The sequence below is a fragment of the Chlorocebus sabaeus genome, chromosome 21 (genome assembly GCF_047675955.1).
Source record: "Chlorocebus sabaeus isolate Y175 chromosome 21, mChlSab1.0.hap1, whole genome shotgun sequence".
NCBI lineage: Eukaryota > Metazoa > Chordata > Mammalia > Primates > Cercopithecidae > Chlorocebus > Chlorocebus sabaeus.
Window position 1 is genome coordinate 40,107,327 of NC_132924.1, and position 12,678 is coordinate 40,120,004.

At 40.9% G+C, this 12,678-nt stretch overlaps 1 protein-coding gene across 1 annotated transcript in view; it reads right to left on the minus strand.

The window, feature by feature from the left end:
- Nucleotides 1–12,678, minus strand: part of DNAH11 (dynein axonemal heavy chain 11) — a 370,125-nt gene that overhangs the window by 179,953 nt on the left and 177,494 nt on the right. Inside the window, exon 45 of the mRNA XM_038004732.2 lies at nucleotides 9,399–9,572. Coding sequence (XP_037860660.2) covers nucleotides 9,399–9,572 — 174 coding nt within the window. The remainder of the gene's footprint in view (nucleotides 1–9,398; nucleotides 9,573–12,678) is intronic.

Sequence of the window (12,678 nt, forward strand, 5' to 3'; positions counted from 1 at the left end):
CTCATTAGATTAAATGGCTAAATGATTCAGCATGCTAAAGGAGTTCAGTGTGGGAAGAGACCAGTTTAGGGAGAAATGATGGCTTTTAAGTAGAATATGAAGAAACCAAAACACATTTGAAACATATCATGCCTTGCTTTGTTAAAAACTAAAACTTAATTTTTATGTTTCAAAAATTGGCTATTTATGCACTATATTACTTTACAAACAATTTGAAGTGGCTTACCGGAACACAAATAAATAAAAATCAAACTCAGGGAACACATTACAATGTAAGATCAGAACAAGAAGTAGATGTAGATATGCAGTAAACAGAATTTTCCTCAGTGATTAAAAGATAGGTGATTCTGGGTTTTGGCACCAAAACAAAACTCAAAATACAAAAGATAATTAATGATTTGTTGCATTTCTTGGTGTTCAAATTTAAAAGTAGGGGAGAATCTACCTGCAAGATTCATATTGTTTGTAAGAAATCCACATAAAGTCTATAATGGATGCAATTCTTCTCTACCTGGCTAGCATATACTACACACAATGGAATATTGTGAGGTTTTCTTTTGTTTTTTGTTTTTTGTTGTTGTTGTTTTTGAGATGGAGTCTCACTCTGTCACCCAGGCTGGAGTGCAGTGGTGTGATCATGGCTCACTGCAGCCTTGACTTCCTGAGCTCAGGTTATTCTCCCACCTCAGCCTCCCAAGTTGCTGGGAATACAGGCACCTGCCACCACACCTGGCTAATTTTTTGTATTTTTAGTAAAACGAGGTTTCACCGTGTTAGCCAGGATGGTCTTGATCTCCTGACCTTGTGATCTCCCTGCCTCGGCCTCCCAAAGTGCTGGGATTACAGGCATGAGCCACCGTGCCCAGCCCCATGAGTTTTTTTAATGACTTTTTTTTTTGAGACAGGGTCTCACTCCTACACCCAGGCTGGAGTGCGGTGGCATGATCATGGCTAACTGCAGCCTCGACTTCCTGAGCTCAGGTTATTCTCTCACCTCAGCCTCCCAAGTAGCTGGGACTACAGGCATGCACCACCATGCCCAGATAATTATTTTGTATTTTTTGTAGAGACAGGGTTTTGCCATGTTGCCCAGACTGGTCTCAAACGCCTGGGCTGAAGCGATCACCTGCCTCAGCACCCCAAAGTGCTAGGATCACAGGTGTGAGCCACCAAGGCTGACCCAACTGAATATTTTATACACAATTCAAGATCATCTTCATGACTGAACATGTACTCTAGAACTTCATTTTAATTCAGCGATACTCTTAGGGTTTACTAAAAGACAGAACTGTTCTGTGCTACATTAAACAGTTCTAGACTACTCTTTAATAAACATTTGAGCTGCATCTCATATTTTTTTCTCCTTTCTTGCTGCTAGTTGTCATCATTTGCTTTTAAATTTGTCTGCTGGCCTTTTTTCATATACTAATACCAATAATTCACACTTACTGGGAAATAAGTATGTAGGTGTGGCAGGTACCATGCTAAGCACTTTACATGCATAATGTCATAAGACACCCATAACAAACCTATAAAGACAGTTGCTATTTTTATTTCAGAGGTGATGAAACTAAAGCTAAAAGAACATAACTGACTTGGTCAAGGTCATGGTTACTAGTAAGTGGCAGTACTTCGATTCAAACCCAAGTCTGTCAGAGCCTGACCTCTCTCTTATCTACACATAGAATGCTCTTCAGAGCATGGACTCTGGAGCCAGGCTGCCTGGCTGTGAATCCTGCTTTGCTTGTTTTAGTGTGACCAACTCTTGTTAGTTTGCTAGGGATTTCCCAGTTTTAAAATTTAAAGTCCAATGTTCCTGAAACTCCTTTAATCCCAGTCAAACTAGAACTGTTGGTCATCCTATACTTACTACCTGTATAGCTGTGGATATATTTCTTCTCTTCGTGCCTGTTTCTCCATATGTTTAAAAAAAAAGGGGGGGGGGGAGCTAGTGACAGTCCCTGCCTTAGAAGGTTGCTATAAGGATTGCTTTATGTACAGCATTCAGTAAAGCGCTTGACATATAACAGCATAATATTAGTATTTCTATTATTATTGACTGCCTATGGTTATCTTCCACTATATTAAGACGCTGTTAATTAAGTAATCACATTTAGTACAACTGTGTGGAAAGAAAGAGCACAAACTGCTCATAGGTTCTCTGTTGAATACAAGATATCATCACTAAGGTGCATCAACCTTGTGATAGCAGTTTTCAGGTCTTCAGCAGTTCTTGGTTGATTACAGGTTCTCAGCCTTCAACCAGCTAGATCATACTTGTAGATAGCTGAATTCTAGGTAGCTTGAACAAAAAGCAAGATTTTCAAATAGATAAAGTAGATGGAGCCAACACTTTTGACTTCTTTTTTTTTTTTTTGAAATGGAGTCTCGCTCTTGTTGCTCAGGCTGGAGTGCAATGGCACGATCTTGGCTCACTGCAACCTCTGCCTCCTGAGTTTAAGCGATTCTCTGCCTCAGCCTCCCAAGTAGCTGAGACTGCAGGCACCAGCCACCACGCCCAGTTAATTTTTTGTATTTTTAGTAGAGAAGAGATTTTACAATGTTGGCCAGGCTAGTCTCAAATTCCTGGCCTCAGGTGACCCAACCCAACTTGACCTCCCAAAGCGCTGGGATTATAGGCTAAGTCACTGCGCCCGGCCTTCCCTGCTTCTTCTTTGTTGGGAAAGACCCCACTTTGTCCAAGTCCTCACCCCTCCCCCACATAGCCATGTGCTCCACAGGAAGCTCTGCCTGGCTCCTGCAGGATGTGAGGACTCATCAAAGCCTATCACAGCAGCCCCGCTGCCGAGGCCTGAGACTGGATTAGAGGTGGCACATGGCCCAGTCTGTAGAATTAGATGCAGGAGGCAGTCAGCTCCAGACTTCTGAGGAAGGTTTCCTCACTCTTAATAAAAAGATATGAGAAAGTCCCTGCCTTCTTTGAAGTTGTTTTCTGGAACCACTAGAGACATCTTGAGACAAAAGGGATGACTGTCTTAAATTCAAGTCAATGTTAAGAAGAGCAGTACAGAAAGACGGGATGATCAGAATCCTTGGTGATGCCGCCAAGTCACAGAATTAATCTGCATTGTGGTTATTCGACCTCTGAATTCCTTGTTTGTGAAATAATAAATTTCCTCATTGTTTGGGGTTGAACTGTCTCCTCCCCAAATTTCTATGTTCAAGTCCTAATCTGCAGTATCTCAGAATGTGATGTTATTTGGGAATAGGGTTGCTGCAGATGTAAATGAGTTAGGATGAAGTCATACTGGAGTAATATTACAGGCTGATAATGTTGTGTCCCCACAACATTCATGTCATAAAGTCCTAACCCCGGTATTTCAGAATGAGACTGTATTTGGAGACAGAGGCTTTAAAGGGGCGATTAAGTTAAAATGAAGCCATTAGACTGAGTCCTAATCCAATCTGATAGGTGTCCTTATAAGAAAATTTGAACCCACAGGGAGACATCAGGGATACATATGCACAGAGAAAAGCCATGTGAGGATGCAGAGAGAAAGTGGCTATGAGGAGTGAGGCTTCAGGAGAAGCCAAACTTGCTGACATCTTGAGCTTAGAGCTGTGAAGAAAGAAACTTCTGTTGTTGAAGTTGCCCAGTCTATGGGATTTTGTTATGGCAGCCCTAGCAAACTAATACAGTTGTCCTCCTTTAACCTGGGCGAGGTATGTGCCAAGGCACCCAGGGAATGCCTGAAACCACAGATGGTACAGAACCCTATATATACTGTTTTTTCCTATACCTGTATACCTATGATGAAGTTTAATTTATAAATGAGGTACACTAAGAGATTAACAATAATAAAGTAGAACAATTCTGTCAGCAGCACTATTCTTGCACTTTGGGTCATTATTATGTAAAAGAAGGGTTACTTGAACACAAGCACTGCAATACGCAATAATTGACCTGGTCACCAAGACAGCTGGATGAAGGGATGGTTACCATCCTGGGTGGGATGAAGTGGGGTGGCACGAGATTTCATTCTGCTACTCAGATCAGTGTGCAATTTAACTTATAAATTGCTTATCTTTGGAATATTCCATTGAATATTTTTGGACCACTGTTGACCACAGGTAGCCAAAACCTCAGAAAGCCAAGCCATGGATAAGTGAGGGACTACTGTACAGATTTGCTTGTTTGTTTGAATTCTTATTTGTAAATTTATGCAACCAGTTTCAGAATATACAGATTATTCTGTAGTTTGCTTTTTTCAATCAACATTATACTTTTGAGATATGCTCATATTGGTGTATCTAGGTCTAGGTAATTTTGCTTACTGCTGTGTAGATTTCCATTCTACTAATACAACTTAGTTTTTCAATTTTCCTTTTTTTGGTTGTTGTCAGGAACAACATGACCATGATCATCTTTGTATGTGTGGTTGGGTTTCTCTAGGTTACAACTATAATTAATTTTTTTGGATCACAGAGCTAAAATATGCTTTTTTTTAAAAAAAGTTAATTTTTAATTGACAAAATTATATATATTTATTGTGTATAACCTGATACTTTGAAATATGTATACATTGTAAAATGGCTAAATCCAGCAAATTAACATACACTTACAATTCACATAGGTTTTTTTTTTTTTTTTTTTTTTTTTTTTGAGACGGAGTCTTGCGCTGTCGCCCAGGCTGGAGTGCAGTGGCCGGATCTCAGCTCACTGCAAGCTCCGCCTCCCGGGTTCCCGCCATTCTCCTGCCTCAACCTCCCGAGTAGCTGGGACTACAGGCGCCGCCACCACGCCCGGCTAGTTTTTTGTATTTTTAGTAGAGACGGGGTTTCACTGTGTTAGCCAGGATGGTCTCGATCTCCTGACCTCGTGATCCGCCCATCTCGGCCTCCCAAAGTGCTGGGATTACAGGCTTGAGCCACCGTGCCCTGCCAGGTTTTTTTTTTTTTTCCTGAGATATTTTCACCCTTGTTGCCCAGGCTGGAGTGCAATGGTGCAATCTTGGCTCACTGTAACCTCTGTCTCCCAGGTTCAAGCAATTCTCCTGCCTCAGCCTCCCATGTAGCTGGGATTACAGGCACATGCCACCACGCCCAGCTATTTTTTGTATTTTTAGTAGAGACGGTTTCGCCATGTTGGCCAGGTTGGTCTTGAACTCCTGACCTCAGGTGATCCACCTGCCTCAGCCTCCCAAAGTGCTGGGATTATAGGTGTGAGCCACCGTACCCAGCTCCACGTGTTTACTTTTTATGGGAAGAATACTTACAATTTTTTCTCTTAATGGCTTTTTAAAAATACTATACATTGTTATTAACTATAGTTACCATGTACAACAAATCTCTTGAACTTATTTCTCCTGCCTAACTGAAATTTTGTATTCTTTGACCAACATCTCCCCAACCTCCTAACTCCAGCCCCTGGTAGCCACCATACCACTCTCCACTTCTATGAGTTCAACTTTTAAAATTTCACAAATAAGTGAGATCATGCAGTATTTGTCTGTGTCTGACTTATTTCACTTAATGTACTCCAGGTTCATCCAAGTTGCTGCAAAGGACAGGATTTCCTTCTTTGTAAAGACTGAATGGTACAAGTTGAATATTCCTTATCTGAAATGCTTGTGATCACAAGTACTCTGGATTTCAATTTTTGGGGGTTTTGGGATATTTGCATTATACTTACTGGTTGAGCATTCCTAATCTGAAATGCAAACTATTCCAATGAACATTTTCTTTGAGCATCATGTCAGCCCTCTAAGTTTTCAATTTTGGAACATTTTAGATTTTTGAATTAGAGATGCTCAACCTATATGCCATTGTGTGTATGAACCTCATTTTTTTTGTCCGTTCATCCATTGATGGACACTTAGGTTAACTCCATATCTTGGCTATTGTGAATACTGCTGCAGTAAATATGTGAGTGCAGATATTTTGTTTCCTTAGGATATACACCCAGAAGTGGGATTGCTAGATTATACGGTAGCTCAATTTTTAATTTGAGGAACCTCCATACTGTTTTCCATAATGGCTGTACTAATTGATATTCTCACCAACAGTGTACAAAGGTTCCATTTTCTCATTTTTCTTGACAACACTTGTTATCTTTCATCTTTTTGATAACAGACATTCTAACAGGTGTGAGGTGGTATCTCATCATGGTTAACACAGATTTTGATTTTGAGAAGTGGGCTGCTGTTGTAACAGATACCTAAAAAAGTGGAAGTGACTTTGGAACAGCATAAGAAAACAGGATAGAATAGCCTTAAGGCGCAGGCAAGAAAATGCCTAGATTGCATTGAAGAGATTGTTGATGGAAATATGGACATTAAAGAGGCTTCTGGTGAGGCCTCAGATGGTAATAAGGAACATGCTACTTGACACTGGCAGAAAAGCAATTCTTGTCATAAAGTGGCAAAGAACATGGCTGAATTGCATTCTAGTGTTCTGTGGAAGATAGAATCTGTGAGTGATTCGCTCAAGTACTTAACTGAGGAGATTTCTAAGAAAAGTGTTGAAGGTGTGACCTAGTTTCTCCTTATTGCTGGCAAAATTAAAGAGGTGAAAGACATATTGAAGAAGTAACTGTTAAGCAGAAAGGAACTAAAAGATTTGGGAAATTCTCAGCATCTCCATATGCAGAACATGAGAAAGTGTATTCTGGAGAGAATACCAAAGTGTGGCCAGAAGATGACTCCATAAAGAAATTATGAGTGTAATTCTTAGACAAAATCAGCTATTTCAAAAGAAGTCAGAGATACAGATGTGGTTATACCAGCAGAAATATTGCCAGCTTGGGGTACAGAGGATGAAAACAGGACAAAATGAAGGAAGGTGAGAATTCTAGGTTCTACAGGACAAGACAATTTAGCAACCTGGCTGCAAATGTGTATTAACCTCCAAGAAAAGGGAAAGTAACTCCAACGGCAATTCAGAGATCAGCAGAACATCCACTGATGCCATCACTGGCCCAAAAGGTACAGATCAGGGAGATGAAGCTATTTCTCCCTCACTTTCAGGGAGTGGGGTCACTACTTCTGTCAGTGAGCTAGGATGCTATTGCCCAGTGCCCCAGGGACAGGGCTGCTGCCCAAGGCCATGGAGGTGGGGTTGCCCTCAAGGGCAACACTGCCGCCTCAATGGGTCCAGAGGCAGGGCCATCATCCCAGTGGGCCCTGGTATAGGGCACTGAGCCAAAGAAGATTATTCTGAAGTCTTAAGAATCTAAAGGAATTTGCTCTGCTAAGTTTTGGACTTCTGATTTCTCCCTTTACGAATGGAAAGGTCTATCCTATGCCTGTTCTACCACTGTATTTTGCAAGCAGGTAACTTCTCTGGTTTTGTAAGTTCACAGCTAGAGAGGAATTCTGCCCAGGATGAATTGTACCTCAATTTATTTCATGAATTGATAGATGAAATGTATCATGTAGATGATATTTGGATTATATTTGGGACTTAGAGTTGATACTAGAATGGATTAAGAATTCTGGGCTGTTGGTAGGCTGGGTGTGGTGGCTCATGGCTGTGATCCTAGCACTTTGGGAAGCCAAGGTGGGTGGATCACTTGAGGTCAGGAGTTCAAGACCAGCCTGGCCAACTTGGTGAAACCCTGTCTCTACTAAAAATACAAAAATTAGCCGGGCATGGTGGTGGGGTGCCTGTAATCCCATCTACTAGGGAGGCTGAGGCAGGTGAACTGCTTGAAACCGGGAGGCAGAGGTTGCAGTGAGCCAAGATTGCACCATTGTACTCCAGCCTGGGCAACAGAGTGAGACTGTCTCAAAAAAAAAAAAAAAAAAAAAAAAAGAATTTTGGGCTGTTGGAATGGGTGAATATATTTTGTATGTTAGTAGGACTTGAATTTTGGGAGTCAAGAGGGCACATTATTACAGGCTGAATTATGTCTCCTCCAAAATTAATCCCTTAAAGCCTCAACCCCTCATACCTCAGAATGTGACTGTATTTGGGAATAGGACTTATAAAAGAGATAATTAAGTTAAAATGAGGCTATTAGGGTAGGCCCTTATCCAATGTGACTGGTGTCCTTAGGAGAAGAGGAAATTTAGACATACAGGGAGACAGTGACCATGAATGTGCACAAAGAGAAAAGGCTATGTGAGGTCACAGCAAGAGATGCCTATCAGCAAACTGAGGAGAGAGGCCACAGGAGAAACAAAACCCCTTGGTATCTCCATCTTGGACTTCTAGCCTCTAGAACTAAGAGAAAAACACGTTTTTACTGTTTATGCCACCTGGTCTTTGGTCTTTTGTTATGGCAGCTCCAGGAAATGAATGCACTGGGCTTTCTGTTATTTGGCACTAACTGCCTCCTAATAAATGCCACAGAAATCACCTATATGCCACTCATACAGCACTCCCAAAATAATAAGCTCCAAAATGAATCAGAATGACATGATTTCGAGGAAGAAATAAAATGAAAAGGAAAACACATTGAGGCAGAATAAGATGATCAAAGAATAACTGAATCTAAGGGAAATGTAGAAGAGTGATCTATGCAAAGAAACAGTGAAGAGAGAAAGTTTCATTTGGAGCATCAGCTGTCACGTGACTTTGAAATGTGAGGAGATTAAACATATTCATTTGATAGCTGGAGGGTATAAGAAGAAAGTTATATGTGAAAAGCACTATCTAAGAAATTTACAATAAGTTCAGAAGAAAGAATCACTGAACAGAAATATGCCTTCAATGTTTACAAACTCACAAAGTTTCTAGGAAAATATAAAGAAATTATTTCTTTATATTTTATAGTTATTGCAGATTTAAGCTGTACTATTTTTTAAAAAGAGGATGCAGAAATATAACAGCCATCTCACTAAGCATTCTTATAGCTGCGATTCTTCTCTCCCAGTGATATATGTCATATGCTGAGCATATTAACACAATAACTTATTCATCAGGCAAGAAAGAAAAAAAAAGATTTTTTTTTTAAAGGGATCACATCAGCACACTTCACTTGAATATTGGTGATGTGGTTTGGATCCGTGACCCCACCAAATCTCAAGTTGAATTGTAATTCACAATGTTGGAGTTGGGGCCTGGTGGGGGCGTGACTGGGTCATGGGGGCAGTTTCTCATAAATGGTTTAGCACCATCCATCTTGGTACTGTTCTCATGATAGTGAATTCACTCTCATGAGATCTGGTCATTTAAAAGTGTGCAGCACCTGCCCCCTCAGTCTCTCTTGTTCCCGCCTTGGCCAAGTGAAGTGTCTGCTTCCCCTTCCCCTGTGATCTCTTGAGGCCTTCCCAGAAACCCAGCAGATGCCAGCATCATGCTTCCTGGGCAGCCTGTGGAATCATGAGCCAATTAAACCTCTTTTCTTTATAAATTACCCAGCTTCAGGGTTTTTAAAAAATATATATAGCAATATGAAAATGGACTAATACAATTGCTATGTTCCACACACCTACCTGCAGAGGCACATCTGGATCCATAGTAAATTGGGCAATTTTGTCAGCCCAAGGCAATAATTTCTTCGTTTTGTGGTCCACATAATAATCAAAGATTGTTCCCTGGGATGGAAATTTCACTGCTTTCATCTCTTTCTGCCACCACCGGCTGAAGTCAGCTTGATAATCAGAAAGCTAAGGAGAACAAGAGAAATACTTATTGTAGACTCAAAGGTAATTAAAACTATGAAAAAAAAACAAGAAACAAATTATCATAGGAGTAGAAGCCTAAAACTACCATATACCCATCAAGCACAAATTTTGTGAAATAATTAACTTAAAAAGCAAGGTAAAGTTAGGTGAATGCCAGATTATCTGTTGGTTATTCAATCTAATGACAACATATTATGGAAATTACTGTGCTAGGTAGTCACTATTGAACAGTGGTGTTCACTTCTACCAATGTTCACACCAATTTATGGGAAAATGGGAAAAATAAGAATGGAGTACTTTTAAAAAATTAATAACATTATTTGATTTAAATACTGTCCTTTGTTCTGAGCTTATAGCTTTCCTGGCCCTTTCAATAATAAAATAATTTTCCCTTATAAAATTATGGTGATAAATAGTTATTTTTATAAATGCTCTTGCTTAGAAAAGTAAACAACTGGCAACTCTATACCATTCCTACACATCATTATTGAAACTCTGTTGATCTCTGGAATTCTAAACCTGGGAATCCCTGCCATGAAAGATGGAGGAATGGAGAAACACATGGACCTGTTTTCCCACCAGACCAAATCTAAGGGTTGTAGTTGAAAACTGCATAGGGACCAACTTTCAGCCTCCAGAGAGATTCATAGTAGCACGAAACAGACTCTCTTTACTGGGAGGTGCTTGTTTTAATATGAGTATAGATATAAGTAATTTACTGCTAGATTAGGGTTTGGAAAATAAAGAGGAGGACAACTGTGTGCAACAACTAGAAAAACCCTTCTATATCAACAGGATGACCTGGCCCAGTGATGCCCATGTCCACAGGATGACCTGCCCCAGTGATGCCCATGTCCACAGGATGACCTGACCTGACCCAGTGACTCCTATATCCACAGGATAATCTGGCCCAGTGACTCCTATATCCATAGGATGATCTGTCCAGTCACTGCCATAGCCACATGATGACCTGGTCCAGTGACACCTCTATCCATCCACAGGAGACCTGGCCCAGTTACTCCCATATCCACAGACGACCTGGCCCAGTTACCCCCATATGCACAGATGACCTGCCCCAGTGACTCTTGTATTCATAGGATTACCTGGCTCAGTGCCTCTTATATCCACAGGAGACCTGGCCCAGTGTATCCTATATCCATAGCATGACCTGACAAAGTGAGTTTGATGAACTTTTAAAAATACTGTGTGTATCTACTGCTTTCAGCAATCTCATTTTTATCTATGACTTCAACTGTGATTTTTTCCCCAGAGAAGTTTTTAAACCTGCTTTTACTTTGATGTCCCTCTGTCATGGATTATGGCCTATAAATTGGGCAGGGGGGTGTGATCAGTGTTTGCAGGGAGAGCTTGCCCCACCATCTTCCAAACCAGCTGAGAGCATCCTTCTACCACCCCATGCCTGAGTTATGCATTTAAGTTCATTTAAATTATTTTCAGATTGGTGGCAGAAGACATTTCTTCATCCTATAAAAGTTGGTCTTGAGCCAGGACAGTTCAGATGATATCACTTATCTGGCACCATTCTCTGTAGGCAGACTACATTTAACTTTTACTTTACATCAAACTTTGCTTCACCTAACCACTACATAGGCAAAATGATTTTGGTGACAAATCTTTCATTCATTAATTCATTCAACTAAAGTGCATTTGTTCTAAAGTAGAAAAGAAAACAAACAGGGTCTCTCCTCTCACGGAGTTTATGGGGAAGATAGAGGGGAGGAACATGAAGATGTGTCATCCAGCTGAGGCTAAGTCAACAAATGCAGAAATCAACAGTTGCCTTGAAAGTGGTTTGCTATAAGTGAGAGTAACAGAGGCAATGTATTTTAATTGGATGCTCAGGGAAGTCATCTTTAAGTGCCATTTCAGGAAGAGTCCAGCACATACAAAGTTCCTGTGGGATGAAAGAACTTGGTGTGTTCAAGAAACTGGACCCCGTAGCTGGTGGGCGGGCGGGTGGCAGGCGGGGGGTAGGGGAGGGCGGGGAGTGGGGGAGGGAGTGGCAGAGGAAGAAACAGGAAGAGCTAAGCAGGGCTAGATTCAGAGGCCTTATAAATAGAATTAAAATTTGAAATGTTATCTTAAAGGCAATAAGGAGCCATTCAAGTGTTTTCAACTCTGGAGTGTATAATATGATTTCATGTGCATTTCAAAAAATCACCCTGACTGCTGAGTGGATGATGAATTATCAGAACAAATGTAGAAACAGAAAGCCCAGTGAAGAGGCTACTTCAGAAGCCACGTGAGAAATGATGGCGGTTTATGGGAGTTCAGATGAGCTTGAATTGAAACTCGTTTTGGAGGTTGGCTGCAATGACTAAAGAACACAGGTCCTAAGTCAGTCAGCTGCTGTTTGAACCTGGCTGAGGCATGGGTTAGCTTTGTACCTGGAAGCAGATTAATATACCTTTCTAAGCTTCAGTTCCTTATTTGTAAAAGAATAGTTGTACCAATCCATATAGGGTTTTATTGTTTTTGAAGATTAAATGAGGTACCCTATGAAAAGCTCTAAGCATATTCCCTGACACATATTAGGCACTCAGTTTGTTAAGCTACCAAGTGGCTATCCTGAGAACATTCCTTGTGTCTGTTTCACGCATATTGCCAACATCATGGCCTGTCTTTTGAATGCTTTGTAGTTAGAGCCCTTTTGAAAATTTTAAGCTGCTGCCGCTGCTCATGTTGACTATTAATTACTGAAAGGAAGGTGCCAGTGATATCCAGCTTCTAGCTTATATAACTAGCGGGGGGAAGGCTGATACATTTGGAAACTGGAAAGATTAAGAGGGTCAGCTGGGAGGGAGGTGAGGGGTTATGAGCAGGTGGGGGAAGATGTCTGCTGTCAACATCCCACTGATTTTATAGTCCTAGTAAGCGAGGAAACTTGTGGTAAATATTGAAAGAAATATCTGGTGGATGAGGAGGGTTGCCTTCTGTCTGCATGTGGCTTCCATAAACAAGAAACCCACACATGTTGTAAACCGTGCCTCTGAGAAAGCCACATGAAGTCCCTGACACAAACACTTGACTCTCACTCACATAGTATCGGCTGCTAATCTTTAGAGAG